This window comes from Orbicella faveolata, unplaced genomic scaffold, assembly GCF_042242905.1.
Source record: "Orbicella faveolata isolate gen_17 unplaced genomic scaffold, um_ofav_v1 contig_46, whole genome shotgun sequence".
NCBI classification, from domain to species: domain Eukaryota; kingdom Metazoa; phylum Cnidaria; class Anthozoa; order Scleractinia; family Merulinidae; genus Orbicella; species Orbicella faveolata.
Genome location: NW_028301576.1, coordinates 33,359,532 through 33,382,500, shown reverse-complemented (window position 1 = coordinate 33,382,500; position 22,969 = coordinate 33,359,532). Strand labels below are relative to the sequence as shown.

Sequence of the window (22,969 nt, the reverse complement as noted above, 5' to 3'; positions counted from 1 at the left end):
GAGGGGGGTGAAAAATAATTAAATTTGTCTTATCAATATTTAAGAAAACCTTATTTGCCATAAGCCAGTCAGATACCATTTTCATATTATAATTAACAGTGGACTCAAGTTCAGCTAAATTAGAATTAGAGTAAAACAGATTAGTATCATCTGCAAAAATGTGGAAGTCAAACACACTACTGCACTTGCAGAAATCATTAATGTACAGGAGAAATAGAAGAGGGCCTAACACAGAACCCTGTGGGACACCATGAGTAATGAGGGTGTCATCAGATTTAGTACTACCAATTGTAACATACTGCCTCCTATTGTTTAAATATGAAGCAAACCAGTCATTAGCAATACTGCGGATTCCATAATGGGTTAATTTCTTTAGTAATATGCTATGGTCAACAGTATCAAAGGCTTTAGAAAAATCAAGAAAAATACCACAAAAATAGGCCATCTTCAATTGCTCTTTGAATTTTGTCTGTAATAAAAAGAGTTGCATGTAGAGTGGAATGATCTCTCCTAAAGCCAAATTGTTTGTCATATAGAATATTATATTTGTCAATAAAAGTGATAAGTCTCTTGTATACAAGCTTCTCCAGGATTTTATTGAAAATGGAGAGCAGTGAGATGGGTCGATAGTTATTCATGCAAGTGACTGAGTCCTTTTTATGTACTGGAATAACAGCTATCTTAAATTGGTCAGGCACACCCACTACTAAAGGAAAGATTAAAGATAAATTCCAAGGGAAATGATATGCAGGTTTTTAATAGCTTTAGCAGGCATACAGGAATGCTAAAAGGACCAGAAGCCTTGGATGAGTTTAGGCTAGTAATTTCATTCTGTATCTCTACTGCAGAAACAGGGAAAAGCATAAAGCTGTTTGCCTGCGAGGACCCAAGAAAGTCTAGGGGATCGATATCAACTTGAGGAATCTCTTCTGCTAACTTTCTGCCAATTTCTGAAAAATATTTATTAAAAGCTGAAGCAATAGCCTTGGAATCAATAATTACATTATTGCCAACAACAATTTTAGAGAAAGAGTTGAATCTGTTTGTTTTCAGGGTAATTAACTCTTTGATGCCTGCCCAGGTTTTTTTGATATTTTTACTATTTGCAATACAGTAATTATGGTAGTAATTCTGTTTGCTGACTTTAAGCAGTTGGGTAATCTTATTCCGATAAAACTTCTATTTAGTTAAGAAGTATATATTCCTAGTTTCTAAGAAACGTTTATAAAACTTCTCCTTCAGCCTAATAGATACTTTGATGCCAGGTGTCACCCAAGGCTTGGATAATGACTTAATTTCTTTCCGAGTAAGTTTACGGAGAGGAGCATGCTTATAGATTAATTCAGAAATACAGAGATAGAAATTCTGAAAAACTGTGTTAACATCAGACACTTCAGATTCATTAATTAAGACCTCTGACCAGTTCACCTTGCTAACCTCTGAAATAAGTGCTTCATTATCAAGCCTGGAGTAATCCCTTTTATACATCTTAAAATTTTTTGGAGGATTAGATAACTTTGTGATAATCAAAAAGTTAGGCAAATGATCTGTTATGCCACACAGTATATTACCACTTATAGCATGGTGCTCTAGTGAATTAAAGAAAATGTTATCAATTAGAGTTGGGGAATGATAGGTTATTCGAGTAGGTTTCAAAATCTGTGGATGGAATGCATAGGATCCTAGAGTATTGACAAAATCTTCTGTCTCAGAATGAGAGTCATAATTTAAAAGATTGATATCAAAATCACCCATCAGAAAACAAAATTTACCTTCTCTGTTTATTTTCTCGGTCACCTTATACAAAAAGTCTGCAGTTTTGCCAATATTTTGATCAGGATGCCTATATATTAATCCACAGACAATATTGTGCTGAAGTGGGACCTCAATTTCAATCCAAATGGACTCAAATTCTGGATTGGTAGTGCAAAAGTCATCACGTTTAATGTATGAAAGATTGTCTTTGATGTAGAAACCAACACCCCCAGCATTAGACATGGATGGTTGAGACAGGAAACAATAACCAGGGAGATTGGTATTCAAATAAGAATCCATATCAACTTTGATTTTATTTTCAGAAAGGCCAATAACAGAGAAAGAATAATTCAAGTCACTTAACATTTGGAAGAAATCATCAAAGTTTGCTGCAAGACTTCTAATATTAAAGTGTAGGGCAGAAAATGCCTTATCGGAAATGGTTGATCGAATATCTTCATTAGAGTGGAACTCATGAATTGAGAATATCCAAAATTAGTCACGGAAGGTAAATTCAGGTCAATATCAATGCTGGATAAATTACGATTATTATCACAGCAAAGACAATCTGTTGGAATTATAGACCAGTAGCTCAACCAGTTCATGGTCTTCCACAGAATTAAAAGGAAAAATTTTGTTACGGCAGTCCAGGCAGAGCCACAAGTCACAGGTCGCAGCGAAATAGTTGTACTCCTTAACAGATAAAGCAGTACATTTTAGGTGAAACCACCAGAGGCAAGAGTCACACAGGATGCCTCTACAATTTTCTTTCACAGGCCTCACACAGTTCCTACACTTGGGCACTATCATTTAATGTAATAAGAGGTAAAGGAGAACTAGTAACAGTGCAGGAAAATAATTAGAGCACTTAGCTGCATCCATATGTTCAGCTTTGGTCATCTTGTCATGCAGGACGATGTGCTGCTTTCAACTTCGCTAGATCAGAATCGCTGGTAATTAAATGAGAGTGACTGTTGCTTGTTACAGGCGTCCAAAAGCTTTGACATTTTATAAGAGCTTCTTGCGTCCTCTCCAAGTACCGTCCAGGTATTAACCCATCCTTGGGTTTAACAGAGCCAGTTGAGAGGGTCAAACTGCGCAGATGCCTTTCCTGTATTATGTTTATGCGTGTTGTAACGTTTCCCTTGGTCAGTTTAATCAGACGATCACAGGTTTTATCTCTAACATATTGTAAAACATTAAGGAGACTATTGAAAGGCCGCGTGCAAGAACGTCCCCTAGATTTTTCGGCCATTTTTGAAAGTGCTTAAAACTAGCTGAATTTTGGCATGTGGGCTTCGTTTCACCTGAGAAACATTGCTCTGAAGTTTTTTTCGTTGGGTTGCTTTTCGTTCTCGAGAAATAACGTATGCAAAAAAGGCACACAGGTTGGAAAAACCAAGTGGTTTATTGCATACGCAATATCTCGAGAACGAAGCGAACTTTAGCGCAAAAACTACCGGACATTGCTTAACATACCTGAACAAAACTGCATGCGAAATTTGGAGCGTTTTCGACAAAGTTCACCTTTGATTAAAATACCTGACGCCCTTTTCCCGCCGAGTCCTTCAAATAAACGAAGCCGGGCCTTTGTTATGATAAACAGAGCCGATCCTTTGTTGCAATAGCCAAGCCAAGCCTTTGTTATAAGTCAAAGTCTCGCCTCGGTTTATTATAACAAAGGATCGGCCCGCCGAGACCAGAAGGACTTTGATTTTACTTAGAAAAGAGCAAAATGTCAATTTCACGCAGCTTATATAAGCTCAAATTTGTTGATTTCAGGTCAAAAGTGCTTAAAATGTTGACTCATGTCAACGCGCGACGGCAAGGATGTTGATTTCTCTTAGAAAGCAGCAAAATGTCAATTTTACGCAACGTAAAAGCTCAAAAATGTTGATTTTAGGTCAAAAAAGGTTTAAATGTTGATTTCATGTTAACCCGTGACGGTAGACATGTTGATTTCACTTAGAAAACAGCAAAATGTTAATTTTACACAGCGTATAAACTCAAAAATGTTGATTTCAGGTCTAAATAGCTAAAAATGCTGATTTCACGTTAACGCCTAACGGGAAGGATGTTGATTTCACTTAGAAAACAGCAAAATGTTAATTTCACGCAACGTGTAAGCTCAAAAATGTTGATTTCAGGTCTAAATAGGTAAAAATGCTGATTTCACATTAACGCGTGATGGCAAGGATGTTGATTTCACTTAGAAAGCAGTAAAATGTTAATTTCACGCAGCGTATAAGCTCAAAAATGTTGATTTCAGGTCTAAATAGGTAAAAATGCTGATTTCACGTTAACGCGTGACGGCAAGGATGTTGATTTCACTTAGGAAACAGCAAAATGTTGATTTCACGCTGCGTATAAGTTCAAAAATGTTGATTTCAGGTCTAAATAGGTAAAAATGCTGATTTCACGTTAACGTGTGACGGCAAGGATGTTGATTTCACTTAGGAAACAGCAAAATGTTGATTTCACGCTGCATATAAGCTCAAAAATGTTGATTTCAGGTCTAAATAGGTAAAAATGCTGATTTCACGTCAACGCGTGACGGCAAGGATGTTGATTTCACTTAGAAAACAGCAAAATGTTAATTTCACGCAGCGTATCAGCTCAAAAATGTTGATTTCAGGTCTAAATAGGTAAAAATGCTGATTTCACGTTAACGCATGACGGCAAGGATGTTGATTTCACTTAGAAAACAGCAAAATGTTAATTTCACGCAGCGTAGAAGCTCAAAAATGTTGATTTCAGGTCTAAATAGGTCAAAATGCTGATTTCACGTTAACGCGTGACGGCAAGGATGTTGATTTCACTTAGAAAACAGTAAAATGTTAATTTCACACAGCGTATAAGCCCAAAAATGTTGATTTCAGGTCTAAATAGGCAAAAATGCTGATTTCACATTAACGCGTGACGGCAAGGATGTTGATTTCACTTAGGAAACAGCAAAATGTTGATTTCACGCTGCATATAAGCTCAAAAATGTTGATTTCAGGTCTAAATAGGTAAAAATGCTGATTTCACGTTAACGTGTGATGGCAAGGATGTTGATTTCACTTAGGAAACAGCAAAATGTTGATTTCACGCTGCGTATAAGCTCAAAAATGTTGATTTCAGGTCTAAATAGGTAAAAATGCTGATTTCACGTTAACGCGTGACGGCAAGGATGTTGATTTCACTTAGAAAACAGCAAAATATTAATTTCACGCAACTTATAAGCTAAAAATTGTTAATTTCAGGTCTAAACAGGTAAAAATGTTGATATCTTGTAACGCGTGACGGAAGGGATGTTGATTTCACTTAGAAAACAGCAAAATGTTAATTTCACGCAACGTATAAGCTCAAAAATGTTGATTTCAGGTTTAAATAGGTAAAATATGGCGGCTGGAAAATAGTGTTAACATCTGGAACTTACTTTGGTTATCTGGGACAATGATTATCTGCACTGAACAAATAAACATGAAATAAGCACTTTTCTAAATACAGCAACATCTTAAATGGCTAAAAATCACGAGATAAATACATATTTTTAGACAAACGCGATCGTAGCTTTATGTCACGCACCGCCTAACAGATTAACAAATTAACCCGTCTGCGCAACGTACGGGTCTCCATACATCTGCATGTCCGCTGATCCCAGAAGTTCAAAACACTACAAATCATGCCGATATGAAATAAAATCAATGCAACCTGGATCACAGATCTATGTTACAATCGATCGCTACTTGTTGGCCATTATTACCTTTAAATGAAAAAAGCTGAAACAATCTAGTTACCAGTTCGAGAAACGCGAGCAGAACGTGATCGCAATGTATGCCGGGAAGGCTCTTTACACCTCGTGCACGGGAAAACATGGCGGTTGATACAAGAGAAATTTTATAAGTCAAAAACCAGTTCTCGCTTTCCAAACTTTGACACTAGCAACGCTTGGCAAATGGGCCACAACTCACGAGAGGGTATTTTTCTTGGGCAAGAACTGCTCTTGGACTTTGCTGCCTGGCTCGATCTGACTTCAAACGCCAATAACATGATTACGGTATATCAGCTACCTTCGAAGTTTCAGAACACATTTTGATTCTTTAAAACGTGCTGATGACTTACGGGTTTATCGAGGCTTTATGATGCCTCTCAACCACCAGGCAGGCACACAAGGTACTTTAACACTATGCTTAAGATACTAGTTGACAGAGTTCTAATGCGGCACATCTCTTTTTCGTTCGATGGTATTTCGTTTGCCGCTCGATCGATTCACGTGTTGTGTTTACGTCACAATAACCGATGTAAACAATCTGTTCCCAGATTTCCGCTCTATATACTATTTTCCTTTGACTTTAAGACAGCTAAGATTCACTGGAATACACTATAAACAGTCTGCCTGTTTGCTGTTCAACAAAATAATGTTTCTTTTGTTTTTTGTTCAACAAAAGATCTCCAAGAGATGCCGCTTGGAAAACTGAGCTTTTTGCATATGTTATTTCTCGAGAACGAAGAGCACCCCAGCCAAAAAAAATCCAGAGCAATGTTTCTGAGGTACAACGAAGCCTACATGCCAAAATTCAGCTATTTTTGAACACTTTCAAAATGGCCAAAAAATCTAGGGGACGTTCTTGCACTCGGCCTTTCAATTGTCTAAGCAATTGTTAGTTTTCCCTTTCAAGTATTGATACTTGAAAACCTTATGGAAGGGTTCCACAAACATGTTTGTGTTGATCCCAAGGTCAGCTTTGAAGCAGTAGGCCCACTGTTCTTTTCGGGGTGCCCATTCCTGTTCAAAGTATTTCTTGAATGATGCTGTTTTTGTGTAGAGGCTAAGGCGATTGAGAAAACCTCGCAAGCAGTTGTCAAGCAGTGTTCGAGAACCGTCTGAAACGTCTTGTAAACCTCGAGTTCTGTTGGTATGACGCCATTTTTCCTTAATTCATGAGTGATTCCTTTATCCACATGCCATGGCATGGTAACTTCTGCAGATGTGGACATTCATTCAATGTCACTCATGAACCAAGAGCTGGAAATAGTTCCAGTGTTCTTCTTAACCTCGCTGGGCCATCACACAGAGATAGTTGAACGAATCTCTCCAGATCAAGTTTACTTTACATAGGCGTGATGTAAATTGCTGCTGTGCTTGAGGACACATCTTTTACGTATGGAATGCTGTATCCACCGTTTTGTTTCATTGGCACAAGGGGCCGTGATGGTCCACCTCTACCTGCATGTAGGAGCTCAAATGCTCCTTGGTGGGATGTCAGTTTAGGATACTCTTTTTCCAATGTAGCTTTTAATTTCTTAAAGTCCCCTCACTTGTCAGGAAATACAATTTTCTTCTTACCCACACCAGCAAGAGCCAAAGCATAAGATTCAGCCAGTGATGGTGTTTTGTCCTTATATGGGGAGTGCAGGAGAATAGAGTTGTGGGTTCAGGCGTCCTTTATCACAATAGACTACAAGTAGTCCCTCTTTCGCTTAGTCGAGTCTGTTGTGCGAGACGCGAAAGAAAACCGCAAGAAAAAAATGGCCGCGTGAAATCCTGGAGGCGAGGAGCACGCGAAAGGAGGGACTACCACCTAAGCCCAAGAGTTTGAATTATGCGTTGCTCTCACAACGCAAAAATATGATTGGCTTATGTTAGGAACGTTGACAACGTGTTGTGAACATTCGAGATACCTGTGATGTCTTGCAGGAATGTTTTGGAACCGGAGCAAATCAAAGCGGTACCAGAGCAAATCGAAGCATTGGAATCGTGTTTCGCAAGCCGTGATGTTCTTGTGAATCTGCCAACAGGCGCTTTGGAAAGATTTAAATTTATCCAGTGTTTTGTTTGGCAAAGCTTTCTGGCTCCACCCCGACTGTGAGCGTGTTAGTGATTTCGCCACTCAACAGCATCGTCTAAGTCAGCGAATATAAATTCAGTGAGCTTGGCCTTTCTGCCATCCATTTGAAAGATTGAACCGGACTCTCACTTGACACCTGAAATTTTCCGCTGCTATCAGCAAACATTTCACCGCAGTTGGATGATCTCCTATGTATAATGTATGATGTGTAATGTATAATGTAAATTCTCGGTTAAAACTCTGTTGAAATTTTCGCAATAACTTTTAGACGCAGTGAAAATCGTTACAAGAGGCCTCATTCTCCGTCTTCTTTTTAAAACTTTTTTTGACAGTCGGTTTTGCTGAACGAACACTGAACGAAGATATACTTCTCACGGCATATGTTTTTGGCTGGCTACTTGAAGAGTAGAGTAGAGCAATTTTATTCAGATCTCCCGGGGCTATTGATAACAGGCGATAATAAGAGGACATCAAGATGAGAAATCCTACACCAAAAAATCACTCAGCCGTGAAAGGGCAAACCCTTGGGCTTAGGCGGTAGTACCTCCTTTCGGGCGCTCCTAGCCCCCAGGATTTCACGCGGCCATTTTTTTCTTGCGAATTTCTTTCGCTTCACGCACGATGGACTAAGCGAGAGAGGGACTACTCGTAGTCTATTATCACAATGGGGACAGATGTTTGCCTTTTTTTCCTTTTTTGGGTTGTGGGCCATGAGAGGCTGACCTGTACTGTGGGAAAGCTGCCGTGTAGAAAGCACAGTTTGAGATATTACTACTGATGTAACTGAGATGTTAACACCATAGTCACTCTCAGACTACTCTATGCTTATAATTAACATACTAGTAACAATAATGCACCACTCAATGCAAACCCAACCCCACCCTACCCTTCTCCTGGCTGGGTCAAAGCAACACATTTCACCTGGTGCTCATTGCTGAGGTATTTAAATGCTTGCACCTTTTAGCCACTTTTTTGCTTTAATGAATAATATTGAAGTTTCTGGCTTTGCTCAAATAACTTATTCTAGAAGATATCCAAACACCCCCACAAAGGGTTTTTTGGTTTCAGCCCCTCTTCTCCTCTAGAAATTCCAGTTTGGGCTCATACGACCCCCTTGTCTGTACCACCACTCAACCCTAGGGAATCATTTCCAATGGTCCTACATGGGGAGGGTATGAGACTTTCTGAAAAGTCCTTTGTCTTGTTTATTCAGTCCACGCCGGATGAAGGACTTTTCCTGCTTGATTGCCACCAATTTTAGGAACCCAAAAACGGGTCACTGCGCTTCAACCAATCAGAGTGTAACAGTTTCTTAAGTCAAAATTGAAATCTTGTTCTCCCGGGTTGTTTGCACGTACAGTCAAAACTCCTTAGAACACCAACCCAGTGTAGGAGAACAATCTTTACTTTATTGTCTTTAATCCTAATCTTGTGGCCTCAGGGCGTTTTCATACGAATCGAAGCAAAGCGGTCAACTGAAATAATTACATCAAGAAATCACTAAATATCGTTGCGTTTCTAACTTAGAAAGCAATCACAATGATCATGCCATGTACTCATGCTAATAGAGAGCCTTGAGAGCGGTTGAAATCTAAGTATAGCTCTCACTAGAAGCACAAATTTACATAACAATGTAAATATCATCATAGCTTACCAATATCTGTGGGTCTTGATTTTCCTGAGAATTTCGTTCTAACTTGTTTTACAATCTTGACCAGAAGGGGTCTTAGCTTGAACTGAATTTGGGCTGTTTGTTAAGCATTAAATGCATCAATCACGGTAACGTCAATCGAATGGGAAAATATTTCTCAACTTTACCGGAAGCGGTAACACAGAGGTCCCCTGGATATCCCTTGGGGACCGAATTGTAAAACTATGCGCAATGAAACGTGACTTGCGGTTAAATTCGATATGGCATGCATGGCTTGGAATAACTTGGAATTCCTAGGAATTCCCGATAATTCCCAGTCATACTTCCACTATTCCCAAATATTTACAGAAATTCCAAGGTCTTGGATTAAGCATAATTTGCATGTCTTGGAATAACTTAGAATTCCTAGGAATTCCCAGACTACTGGGAATTTATTTTGCAGGGGAAATAATCTACTCTCACTAAGCCCCAAGTTATGCAGGCTATAAAGAAAGAAGACATCTGACGTCTAAAATCAAATCATTCACTTTAATCAAAATGTACATATTAAAGGACAAACGTTTCTTAAAATATTAAGCTGCTCAAAAAATAATCTGAAATAATAATAATAATACATTTATATAGCACCTTTTCTTCAAGATTCAAAGGTGGTGCTGCTTATAACTGAAACAAAAATTTAACTAACATTACAAGTTTTTTTTTTTGTTTTTTTTCAGCACAAGAAACCTTTTATTGCAAAACACGGAAAAAAAACAACTTACAGTTCAACTACCTACATCACTTACTGGATAATTACTAACAATACAATTACTTACATTACTTACACTACAATAAGTTACATTGTATTAATCAATTAATTAATTAATTAATTAATTAAAAAGACTACTTACTACTTACATACAATACACCTTACAATACTGACAAGTGCAACACTTGTTAAGGTTGACCTACAGTACAATAATATCCGTGCACAGTGTTAGCCTTAGGGTTTTCTTCATTTTTTTTTTTATACAGTTGCTTGTTGGTAAATACGTTTAATTATTATTATCACCCACTTAGATTTCTAAAGATTATCATTTGATGCTGCTCCAGTTTTGACGCTGTTGTAACATGCCAGAAAGACAGAGAAATGTTTCATTTCAGGGGGCAAGTTGCGTGTCCTACATGACCATATATAATATCTCGCCACAAGAAAATTAAAATTAAGTTTCTGTTTATTCTTTGATTTGTCTGGCCCTAGGCCTAAGACTATATTTAAAGAAAGGTTGTATGTTCTCAATGCAAGATTTTGGCTTACAAGAAGCTCCTTAAAGTTTTGCCAGAAGGTAGAGACCACTCTACAGGACCAGAAAAGATGAATTAGGCTTTCCTTCTCAGTTTTGCAGAAACTGCAGAGATCGTTATCTTTTATTCCTACTTTTTTAAGAAAATCATTAGTCGCCAGTCGTCTATGCAGCAATTTGAATTGAAATACAATTAGTTTTATAGATTTTGTACACTGAAAAGATAGCTGGTATGCCGCACTCCAGTCTATTGGTTCATGGGCTTCAAAGGCACAATCCGTAGCCCATTTTTCTTGACTCTTGGTTGGACACCTTTGTTTAAGACCAATTATTTTTTTATAGGCCTGTCTGCTTGGTTTACTTGCTTTCATAAATTTCGTATAAAAGCTTTCGTATTGTATATTTATATTATTGTGTAAAGGTATTTTGATTTTTTTTAAAGTGGATAACAGCCCATAAAAAGCAAGATAATTTGTTTCAGTGATACCAAACTGATCTTTGAATTCAGAAAAGGATAGGAAGGTGTCTGAATCTTTCATCAAATGCGAAACCCTGTTAATCCCTTTTTGCTGCCATTTTTTGTAGAAGATTGATCTGTTATCGATTCTTATAAGGGAGTTGTGCCAAAGGCTCTGAGAGCGAAAATGGTCTGTATTATTCTCGTAAGTGATTTCAGTCCAGATATTTAAGATTTCCACAATAAATGGATAGGATAAATTGACATACTTTGACAGGTCTTTTTTGCTAAGGTTGCCGCTGAACAAGGCTCTGCCACCGTAGTTCCGGAGTTCTAAGTCAAAAAAAAGTTTCCATTTTCCGTGGTTGTTTACATCAGTATATTTTTTGACCCAGGTAGTTTTCAATCCTTTATTGAAGGATTCAATATCAATCATTTTTAAGCCGCCTTTTTCATAGTCATTAATCATTACTTCCCTCTTAATTTTGTCAGCTTTGCCGTTCCATAAGAAATCATAGAAGAGCCTATTGATTTCCCTTAAGACACGGTGATTAGTCGTGAGGGGAGACAAAATGTATACAAGTTGGGACGTAATTAAACTGAGCCCCAACTTGTTTTGCATTTTCCTCGTCGCTTGTTGTTTCCATATATATTTGCAAGTTGTTAATTGCTTTTTCTAGCTCTTCTTCCCGTTTTAAAATGTTAGCTTTTTTGGCAGCTGCATATTTTAATGATTGTTCTCAGATTTTCATTTTTATCATCTCCCACAATAATGCGTGGTTCACAGTGTCATCATTTTGATATTCTTCTTTAACAGCTTGGATTGTTGATTTTATTTGGTTAACGTATTCAATTTCGTTCAAGAAAGAAGTATTAAGTTTCCAAAAGCCTGGTCCTCTTGGATTCGAATGAACAGCTATACTGATATCGATCATTGAGTGGTCTGTTTTGTATCCTGTCAAAATATCGGCACGCATGACATTACACATTAAGCTTTGGCTAACAAGAAAGAAGTCTAGTTGGCATTGAATTTTGGGTTTCCGTCGGCGCCAAGTATATCTTAGGGAATCAGGATGTAGCACTCTCCAAGCATCAATTAAATCTTAGTTTTCCATAAATTCCTGAACGATCCTAACTGAATTATTGTGTGTTCTTGCGACGCCACCTTTCTTGTCTTTATCTAAATGAAGCACTAAGTTGAAATCGCCACCAATAATTACTTCTTCACATTGAAAATCTGATAAATGCTCGAAGAAGCCTTCAAAGAAAGCCGCGTCATCGTCATTGGGAGTGTAAATGGTGGCCAGCGTTATATACTTTTGGTTGGTTTGGATGTCACAAATAATGAATCGTCCATTAGGATCACAGTACACTCGTTTCATTTCAAAATCGAATGTATTATTGAATAGAATTGCAACTCCTGCCTTAGCGCCCGTACAGCAACTAAAAAAGGATTTGTACCCCCATTCTGCCGACCACATAGTGGACGTGCTCTCGCAGCAATGGACTTCTTGTAAAAAATAAATAGAGCTGTTTTTTGCCCTGAGCCAAGAGAACATTTCCCTTCTCTTTAGCATGTCTCCCAAGCCTCTTACATTAAGAGAACATATTTTAAGATCCATGCATCCTCAAAGTGTCTAGAGATAAAAATTATTCCTGGGAGCAGCTGAAGTGTCACAACCATGTTGAAGATAATGCGGGTGCTTGAAATTAACGGTTTTCTATAATGATCCTTGAACAAGCTAATTCTGTATATAAATGGGAGCTTCCAAACATTGGAAGCAAATACTGATCTAAAAGCTAACCACAAGACATGCTCATACAGAGCAACTATAACAAGTATAAAGCTTGGACAACCTAACACATAATTACAAAACAAAAGCTAAGAACGAATATTGACTGCTTACCTACCCAGTGCATCGAAGTGTTTGTTTGGGCAGTTTCACACCATCGGTAAATAGCGTGTTTGATGTTCCGCTCCTTTTGTGGCAGCTAAGGATGTAATTAATTCGTCTTGTTTTTGCAGCTTATCGAGCTTGTGTTTAGTAGAAATTTAAGTGGGAAGTATTAGGTGAGAAAAGGCATGCAAAAAAAAATAATAACCTGTCCAAAATCTACATATGTAAATTTGAAAATTAAGCGAAAGGCTCGTCTTGAGAAATAAATTTTCCATCAATATATAATCTGTCCAGATATTTCTTACTGAAAAACGCTGTGTGACCCTTCTTCCTTGCATCTTTAAGTTTATCTCGCTGTTTTTTCCTTAAGTCATAAAGTTCCTTTGGAATATCATCAAAGACGGAGAAATCTTTTCCCTTCAGATGCTTGTGGGCTTGTGACATAACTTCTTCTCTATCAGTATAGCGCAGAAATCTAGCAATAATTGGTGTAGGACCTTTATCATTTGGCTTACCCAGACGGTGGATCCTTTGGAGCTCTATCCTGTCTCTAGCGTTGCTGATCTTCAACTCTTGCTCCAGAAAGTTGTACATGACTTGCTTCGTGTCTTCGGTCATATGCGGCGAACCATCCATATTCGCGTCTCCGGTGTCTTCGGTGACGTTACTTGTATTTTCCTCTATTCCGAAGAACTTTAAATTTTCTCTCCTATTGTAAGTTTCAAAGTACAGCAGGTTCATTTTAAGTTTCTCTGCTTCTAGTTTTACAGCCGCCGCATCACGCTTCGCCTCCGCAATATCTCCCTCGTTAAAATCCACCCTTTCTTTGAGCTGATTTACGTCTGTTTCGTTGCCTTCAGTTTTAACTTTCAGGTCCGCAACATCTTTTTCAAGGTTGGTTAACGCTTCTTCGATGTTGGCTACTGACGAGCATACACTGTTCAGCCTGCTTTCTATATTATCCAATTTGGACAGTACTAAGTCCATCTTTGTGGCAATCTCTGCCGTCATTGCACGTGGTCGGCCCAACGCTTCGTCTTGCCTTTCACTATATTCTGACTCAGTGTAGTCTCGCGTCCTTTTTTCTTCAGGTATGTTGGCATAAACGTCTGCAGATGGTGACCGAACCTTTCTCTTAAATAAGTTAGCGGACATAGGCTGCAATAAAGGTTTTACGGCCACTGCTGACGGAGCTTCAAAAAACACGTCTATTCCGCCATCTTGTACTCGCCCCAGTCTTTACATTACAAGTTAGAAGCTTGATTAAAAGGGGGTGTTTTAAGTTTGCATTTAAAAATGTCTACAGTAGTTTGATTGAATATCCTGTGGCAGAGGATTCCACAAATCTGGAGTAGCAACTGAAAAGGCCCATTTGCCATAGGGGTTGAAGTTAAAACAAGGTTTAATCCTTTACCCCCTAAGGCAAATAGCAGTTTTTCCTAAATCAGCAAATAAAGACTCTCTGCCTGTGTACAATAAACCATTTGAAAGCCACTGATCAGCTTTCAGTGTATTTAAGAACTGACATCAGCAGTTATGAAAGAGGTAGTCATTTTGAGAGAATTTGTTTTAAAATGTAAAACTGAAAAGCTTTCAAACTGTATCAGTTCTTCAATATCATAGGTATGCTCCTAAACTATAGCTTATTTAACACATCTTAATACATAGCTTGATGTGAAACAAGTCTTGCATACCATGTGTATCTCAAAAAGGAAACTGGAATATTATGGGAGTTGTCAACCATGCCTTAGATAGGAGGGGGTCACAATTCTATGCCTTCAATGAGCAGATCTTTACAAGGCAATTTTTTTTGGTAAAAATTCATAGAAATCTCTCAAATATTCACAAAGTTATGACGTTGTGTGCCAAATGGCAATCTTTGGGAGTATTGAGGGTTTTAATTAACTAAATGAACTAAATGTATGTACAAGTAACAAAGAAAAAAAAATAAAAGCTAAACAATTTTGAATGAAACAGTTGTTGTTTTACCATGGCCACTCCCCCACGGTGCCCACCATGGCCATGATGGCAGTGGCGGCCGCCCCAACCACCACGCCAGAAATGGGCCATCTCTGAGGGGCCTTCCCTGTAGGAGTGCCTCCATCCACTGCATGTAAAACATTTTACTGAGAAAAAGAAAATGACATGTATTAAAGCAAAATTTATTATTTTCTGCACATGCTACAACCTCATTCTCAGGGTCTCTCATCTTACCACCCCCTGGAGCGAGCAAAGAGAGGGACGGTAAGATGAGAGACCCTGGGAACGAGGTTGCACATGCTAATGGTTTGAATTTGTGAAAACCGTTGGGCTGATGTTTCCTTTGTTTCAAATTCTGACAAATTCGGTGAAGACAACAGGACAAAGACAAATTAAAGCTAAGAGGTTTTAAGACGGATTCTGCTCAAAGTTCAAGCAATGAGTGCAAAACCTATTTACTAAAAATCTACTCATAACACAGTAACTTTGAGAATACTATTTAAAACAACCCACTTTAGTTCATTTTTCCAAGTGACCCCACTATTAAATTCCTCAAGCATTCTCAAGAGAGTTAGTGTCAAACATCACAAGAATGCTTAAAGCATGTGTTATTGTGTTTTTAATTAACACGAAACGTCGGTTTTTATTGAAATATGGATAACTTCAAGTCCAATTTTCTCTCGTGGGGTCAGCTTGAGAGCTAAAGTCTTGATAAGTTCTTAACTGTATTCAAAATATTACCATGCCATGAGGTTTTGTTTGGTAACTTAATTTTTGCCATTATTGCTCGAATGTTCTGCAGAAATCATCTTAATATCGGCATTAATTGTTGTCAGTTTATTATCGTTGGAGGTCGATCATAATATTAATGTGGAAACAAAGGTAAACTTCATTAAAAAAATTATAAAAGTGGTGTCAACAAAAAAAGTTCAGTGGTAATGTACTCATATCGTTCTCATATGTGAATTATTGAAGAGAAAAAAACGTGGCAATTGTTTTTTTATGATTTTTCCTAGATACAGAATGGCATAAAATATGTACCTGCAAAGCAAATTCATTAACTGTTAAAAAGCTTTTTCGAGAGCAATTTTTTTAGCTTAAGTATGGTAGAAATAGTCTACCTTTGCTTAAATTTCAAAACCGGGCCATAGTATTTCCAGGTTTGCAGTAATATCAAGGAGTCTTTTAGTTTCTACTCCTCTACTGATACTTCTGATTGAAACTCTCATTCAAAAAACTCTTGTATGTCCATTTGTAAATATTGATTTGGTCAGTAGAGTACATGCAGGTGATGTCATCAAATTCTCAAATCCAAAATTAAAGAGCCACTAAAGATTTTATTCTCTTGAGGCATAAGATGAACCAAATTTAGAATCTTAAACTTAGAGAACTGTTTTTTCTATTTATCATCTACTATGGTGGCCCACAACTGTCACTGCAAAACAAAAAGTCACGGCAGAACACCCCTAATTCATGGCAAAACAAAGTTAATTCACGGCAAAATAAAGTTTACTCACGGCAAAACAAAATTTACTCACGGCAAAACAAAAGGTACTCACGGCAAAACAAAGTTTACTCACGGCAAAGCAAAGTTTACTCACGGCAAAATAAAATTTACTCACGCAAAACAAAAGTTACTCATGGCAAAACAAAGAAAACGAGTTGATCAGCGGTTGTTATTTGCTTAACAAATGGTATGTCGTGTAACAGTAACACACTGATCGCTCGGAAACTGCCATTTGTAGTGCAGTGTTCCTTATCTTGAGCTCATGATGTTTTGCAGCACTTGTGGTTCGATAGTCGATCAAAATGCCAACGTTTGCAAAGACTGTGGTAAAGGTACGTTTCTTAATCTAAAGTATTTGTATTTGCATCTCTTTTAGTTCTGAATAACGATAGGCACGTGAGAAGACACTGCTACAAATAAGCTGATCAGCGCGTGTCTTGAATAAGATTGTACATGTAGCCAAGTGTGTAAAAAGGACATATTCATAATGTATGGGCCCTGATGAGATAAGGATTTTTCGACCGGTGGAAAACACTGTATGTCTGTGAACAATCAGAGAGCATGAGGTTAAAGGCCAAAGCATTCCTGATTATTTCCAAAATCATTTATCTTGAGTTTTATTGATGTTAAGCAGACTCAAGGCTGTAAGACTGTTTAAAGTAAAGTTTTCTCTGAATATGAGGAGTGCATGCTACATTGTTTTGCTTCATTGTTGTTTATGTTACTGTTAAATGCATCTTGAGGAGGCCAAAGGGGTAGACGAGCAGATGGGATAGACTGAATATGATTAAATTGTGATGTTTTGTGATGGAAAAGTTTTCCACTATTTTCTTCATTTCTTCCCCCTTTGCCAATACCTTTAGGTTCTTTTATAGTGGCCCTTTTCATTGTGTATTGCAAATGAAATGACCAATTCCTCTTAGTCTAGGTGCAGTGATATAACATGTAGTGATGAACAATCATTTTTAAATATGAACCTCTATTTTACTCAGCGATTCACTCAAGCACAGAAAAACAAGGAACAAGCTCTGAAGATAGCAATTTTACTAGTACCAAAGTGAAGTCATTTGCAAGCTTCAGGAAAAGTAAAGGGAAAGAGTGGAAATCCCAAGTGACAAAGTCCAGTAAAGAAGAAAAGAAAAAAAATGAAGATGTTGTAGTTCACTTTGGTCTTATGGAGTGGAATGAGAAGGATCAAATTCTCAAATCAAAGAGAGGTAAAAGATTGCCATTACGACTGTCACCTAATGCAAGTTATGCTACTCTACGACAACAAGCAGGAGAAAATGGAAAACATTCCACAGCAATCTTTATGATGAAAGTCAGGCATACCATTTACTATTGGAGGATGGGAAAAAAGCCCTCTTTTTACCTGGGTCAAAGAAAGAGCCCTTTACACTGAGTAGATACCAAGAGGAACTAGGGAAAGATGATAAAAGAATCACTCTTTTCTTGTGCCCGATCATGACTTTCAAATATCTCAAGGTAACTTTGATGAGCACAACAATTTGACTGACTTTGGTGATGATGAGAGTGATGCTCCTACAGCTTCATGTAATAAGCGCCAGAAATGTGAAATTGACCTGACCTGTAGCATTGATCACAAAACAAGCACTCAATGTGATCAGTTTCATCAAGATCAGCAGATGGAAATGACTCACAAGCTTGAATGTGAGGACCAAGATCAGAAGCATGAATGTGATCGATCTGCTAAACATGATCTGGATATGGAATATATTCAGCGGCTTCAGCAGCTTGAGGAAGATGAAAACTTAGCTTTTGATCTTCAAAGGTGCTATGATGCAGAGGATAACATCATTCTTGAGGATGAACACACAACAATCAGTGATTCATCTTCAGTGGTGACCTATTTAGGTAGGCAGGTAGATGAGTCAAGTATTTTATTCATTGTCACAAGAAGAGGTGCCCCACTAGACTGGACACTATCAATGTGGAGCAGAGAGGTGAAAAAGAACACTGGTAACACAAAGAAAGTTGTGAGAGTCCACTTCAGCGGGGAACAAGGAATTGATTCTGGGGCAATGGCAAAGGAGTTCTTTACCATCACTCTTCCTAACATTGGCTCTGTCATCTTCCCAAATGGGCAGCCTGTGGAGAGATTGTGGCTGCAAGTATAGCCCAAGGTGGGCCAGCACCATGTTTCCTGGAAGAAAGTGTCTATGGCTTAATGGAAGATTCAAATGTTCCTCTCCAGCAACTGGAAAGTGAAAAGCATCTGACGACATCTGACAGGGAATTACTGAATGCAATTAAAGAGGACATAGCGGCACACACCGACACTATTATTGAGCATGGGTACACAGGAACTGTCGATGCTTCTCACATTGAAGAGATCCTAAGTTCTGTAGCCATCAGTTTGGTGAGCAAGAGGCTTGTTTACCTCAAGGAATTCCTGAATGGGCTAGATTCCTGTGGTTTGAATGACATCATCCAAACCTATCCAGAAGCTTGCAAGCCACTCTTTGTGAGATATGCAGGTAACAATGATGCAGTTGATGCAAATTACTTGTTTTCATCACTGGACCCAGAACATGCTGAGGAAGGAAGCTCACAAAGGAAAGTTGAAGAGTCTACAATGGATCTTCAAGATTTCCTCTTTCGCCTTGAACATGATCCAAATGTTAATTGTTCTGGGTATGCAGAGGCAATGGCAAGTTGTAAGGACACAGGCAAGGAAGCGCCTGCAGGATCTAAAGAAGAGTTGCTCCTTCCTGACCTAACACCAGCAGGTGTTTTGGGTTGGTTAACTGGCCAGAAGCACAAGCCTGTCAGTGGAGAACAAACATCAATAACTGTCAAATTTGATCATGATTGTCTTATTAGGAATCCAAAGCACCAAATTCGTTTCCCAGTAGTTAGAGCTTGTGCAAAAGAAATCACTTTCCCCGTAGCACACATGAAAACACACGAAGCTTTCAATGAAGTCCTCGTGTTAGCACTGTCCAAGGGACAATCGTTTGGTATGGCTTAATGCTATTCATGCTATTATCATTATCAGGGACCACTGTGAGGAGATTTACAGGGCAAACAGACATTGTTTTCACAACGGTTATGACATCGTGATAGAGCTCTAAAAACGTTGAAGTTTAGTTGTTTGGGTTAAGAACAGATTTGTTATTTAGGAGGAGCAAAGGGTTGGTACTTTTTATTGATAAAATGTTCAAGAACTCCCTGAGTATTTTCAGCTCTTTTTACTCTTCATGTTTTTTGTGTACGTTTTCAACAATCCTCAAAGGAGGCCATAATCTAGAGTTGAGTTCCTTATTACTGAAAAAATTTTTGAAATGTTATATGACCTCAGTTCTGTTGTTGCCAGAACAGCTCTGTGATTCAACCACAAGTTAATGTTAAGGTTATTTTTGAGGCATACGATATTATTAATGCAGCTGGCATATCAACTTTGAAAATTGCTTAAATGTATCTTGAGATTCCTAATCATACATGTTCATATAACCTTATGTCTGTTATGACAATGTTCTCTGGCGCATTTCTTGCATTAACAAGTGTAGCCTCATGTTATGGTTATTGAAAACACAAATACAGTTACCATACAGTTTTGGAAATCAATTTGAACAATAAAATAATGAAGTTAATGTAACAGTTATACTTTGATCATGAAGTCTTCTTGAGTCACTATTCTTGAATAATAATTTTAGTAACAGATATACTGTACAGTAATGTTAACACCTAGTGACAGTTGGTGTGATTTTGGGCAAAAAACAAGGCATGATTTGCTTAAAATGAGAAATGTCAAACAATATCTCAAGTGATTTTGGCAATTAAGCACCATTTATGGCTGCAGTTAAAAGTTTGCGATAAAGTCTCTATGCCTCTTGCCAGTCATTTGGAACACTGATTCCCAGGGCATTTCTAGCATGATCAAAGTAATCTTGATATTCATTAACACTTCCTCTCTGAATTATGTGCTGAGATACATAATCAATTTCTGACTGAGGAACATTAAGCAGAAGGTTTCCAACAGCCCCATGAAACTCTGGCAAATAGAATAGTGAATCAGGACTATCAGGGACAGTGTTGTGCCTACTTTTCCTAATTCTGTGTCTGTTCCAATGTTCTTTAACAATGTCAAGGTCTTTCTGGATAACTGGTGCAAAACAGTACCACAAACATTCCTTACTTAATTCAGAAGAAGAGTCCAAGACACCCTCAAACTCCAAATCTTGGAAAAAATTACGCCATCATGTTGACCTGTTCCGTGAATAAAACGACCACCACCCTTCAATTCTTTGGTTTCTAGGTGATGGGACATAACGGTGGGCATCAGCATCACCATGAAAATAACACTGCATTGACGCTGCCAATCCGTTTTCAGTGCCAAGATCTGTAATTAGCTGTCTAGAGCATCCCTTCAATTCCTTTACAGTGCTTAAGAAGTAAGTGGCAATGTTGTCTGGTGAGTGGTTGCACCTGGTAACCTCAAGCCATAATATTTTCTGGCTGAAGCCATCTATTGCCCCATGTATGGGAAACCCAAAGGGCTTCAGTTTATCATAACCATCTATGTGCCAGGTATCATTTGGGCCAAGACAGTAATAAGTCCTTCTCTTCAACCAGTGAGCTTTCCTCAACTGGCAACCTTCTGGATCCACTTCTTTTAGTATATCTTGTACTGTTATATGAGGAACATTCAAACCTTCCATTTTTAAGGTGTGCCATACTGTCCTGTATCCTCCACATGATCCAGGTCCCTGGATAATCTTAATGATATGTTGTCTAACTGCCTCTAAAACCTCACCAGAATTTTCTGCGTTAAAAAAATCCCTTCTCTTGAGTCCATATGTCTTTAATCGTCTTAAACGTGTGCTGTAACCTATTTCATGGTCATGACGCTTAGCAAGGAAATGAATGATTTATTTGTAACTAAAACCACATTGAAAATAATATTTGATAATGGTCTCTTCATCAATCTCCACCTCAACTTCATTGCTTAAGTCTTCTTCCTCACTTGAATCTTCTAACCTTAGGTCTAAAATGTCAACGTACAAAAATATAGGGATGACAACAAGACACTTTTTTCCACAGCTTAACATATCCAATGCAATGCAATGTAATGCAATATTTAATGTACTCATACACTTAGCTATTTTTGGTGCGTCCTGCAGATATGACCCGCAAAATCTGCAATGCACCAACTAGTTTTCAAGTAAGCCACAAAAAGAAAAGAGAAAAAAAGAGAAAAGATCTAACTGTACAAACTTTAAAATATATGCTATAACTGAATGAAGAAATGTATGTATGCAAAGTATTTACAAATGAACGGTTTTACAGTATAACATATATTACGAGCTCAGTATATAAGATTATGTCATAGCACTCTGTGAACCCATTGCTGTGTTAGAAGGTCAAAATCTAATATATTTCTTGAATTACTGACCGAGCTTCGCACATGCCAATCGTTATTCGGAACTAAAAGAGATGCAAATACGAATACTTAGAGATAAGGAACACTGCACTACAAATGGCGGTTTCCGAGCGAGCAGTGTGTTACTGTTACATGACATACCATTTGTAAAGCAAATAACAACCACTGACCAACCCCTGACCAACTCGTTTTCTTTGTTTTGCCATGAGTAATTTGTTTTGCCGTGAGTAAACTTTGTTTTGCCGTGAGTAAATTTTGTTTTGCCTTGAGTAAACTTTGTTTTGCCGCGAGTTAACTTTGATTTGCCGTGAATTAGGGGTGTTCTGCCGTGAGTTAATTTCATTTTGCCGTGAATTAATGGTGTACTGCCATGAGTTAATTTTGTTTGCCGTCAGATAACATTGTCTTGCCGTGAGTTAAGTTTGCAGTGCCGTGACTTTTTGTTTTGCCATGACAGTTGTGGGCCACCGTAATCTACAATATCACAATTTCTTGACTTTATCCACTGCATGGTTTTTTATTTTATTTTTTATTGGATGACAATGCACACACTATTGTTTTAGTTATCACTTGATCCATTGCGGTCTCATCCTTGGGTGCTCAGGTGTAGCAGCAGGCCTAGGGGTGCTACACCTGCCCCTGGTGGGGCTCCTTCCAGTGGTAGTACAGCTGCTGCCCCTGCAGGGGCTTCTTCTGGGGCCCCTTCTCCTCTTCCTAGAACCATTTCTTCATCACCTATTTCAAAATAATTTGAATAATATCTCACTCACTAAATAATAACACCTGGTAGGTAGAACAAGCAACAGTAGGTGGCACAGCTGGTAGCATAGCAGCAGGTCTAGCAACACAGCAGCAGGTCTAGCAGCGCAGCAGCAGGTGGCGCACTGGGTGCCACTGGAGGGGTTCCTGCAGGTGGCTCTACAAGGGCCCTTTATAGATTAAGGCATGGCTGGGGTTATGGGCATTTCTTCATCACCTGTTTGAAAATAATTTTAAAAATATGGTAAATACCCTGACTTATAACTCTTGGTAGGTAGGACAAGCAAGAATATTTAACGAATGGCCATTAAATTAAGCTGACTGTAATTGGGTTAACATTCCTATCACAATAGTTACAATACTTCCATGCAAGGAAGGGTTTGATATTAAATGATGTTCACAATTTACTGGTGACAACTGCTCATCATGTAGACCAAAACA

At 38.2% G+C, this 22,969-nt stretch overlaps 1 protein-coding gene and 2 pseudogenes across 1 annotated transcript; 1 reads left to right on the top strand and 2 right to left on the bottom strand.

Annotated features, from left to right (window-relative positions):
* Window positions 1-10,303: 10,303 nt before the first annotated feature.
* Window positions 10,304-11,464, bottom strand: LOC149099875 (uncharacterized). Its single transcript, XM_089276922.1, has one exon. It carries the CDS (start codon window positions 11,447-11,449, stop codon window positions 10,304-10,306), a length of 1,146 nt encoding a protein of 381 aa, XP_089133048.1. The 5' UTR covers window positions 11,450-11,464.
* A 5,856-nt stretch (window positions 11,465-17,320) lies between these two features.
* On the top strand, window positions 17,321-20,019 carry LOC110061936 (uncharacterized; annotated as a pseudogene).
* A 191-nt stretch (window positions 20,020-20,210) lies between these two features.
* Window positions 20,211-22,493, bottom strand: LOC110061935 (uncharacterized; annotated as a pseudogene).
* Between the last annotated feature and the right edge of the window lie 476 nt (window positions 22,494-22,969).

What these genes read in the sequence shown, in the direction of transcription:
- LOC149099875 (XM_089276922.1), bottom strand. Translation starts at nt 11,449, where the DNA reads ATGATTAATGACTATGAAAAAGGCGGCTTAAAAATGATTGATATTGAA.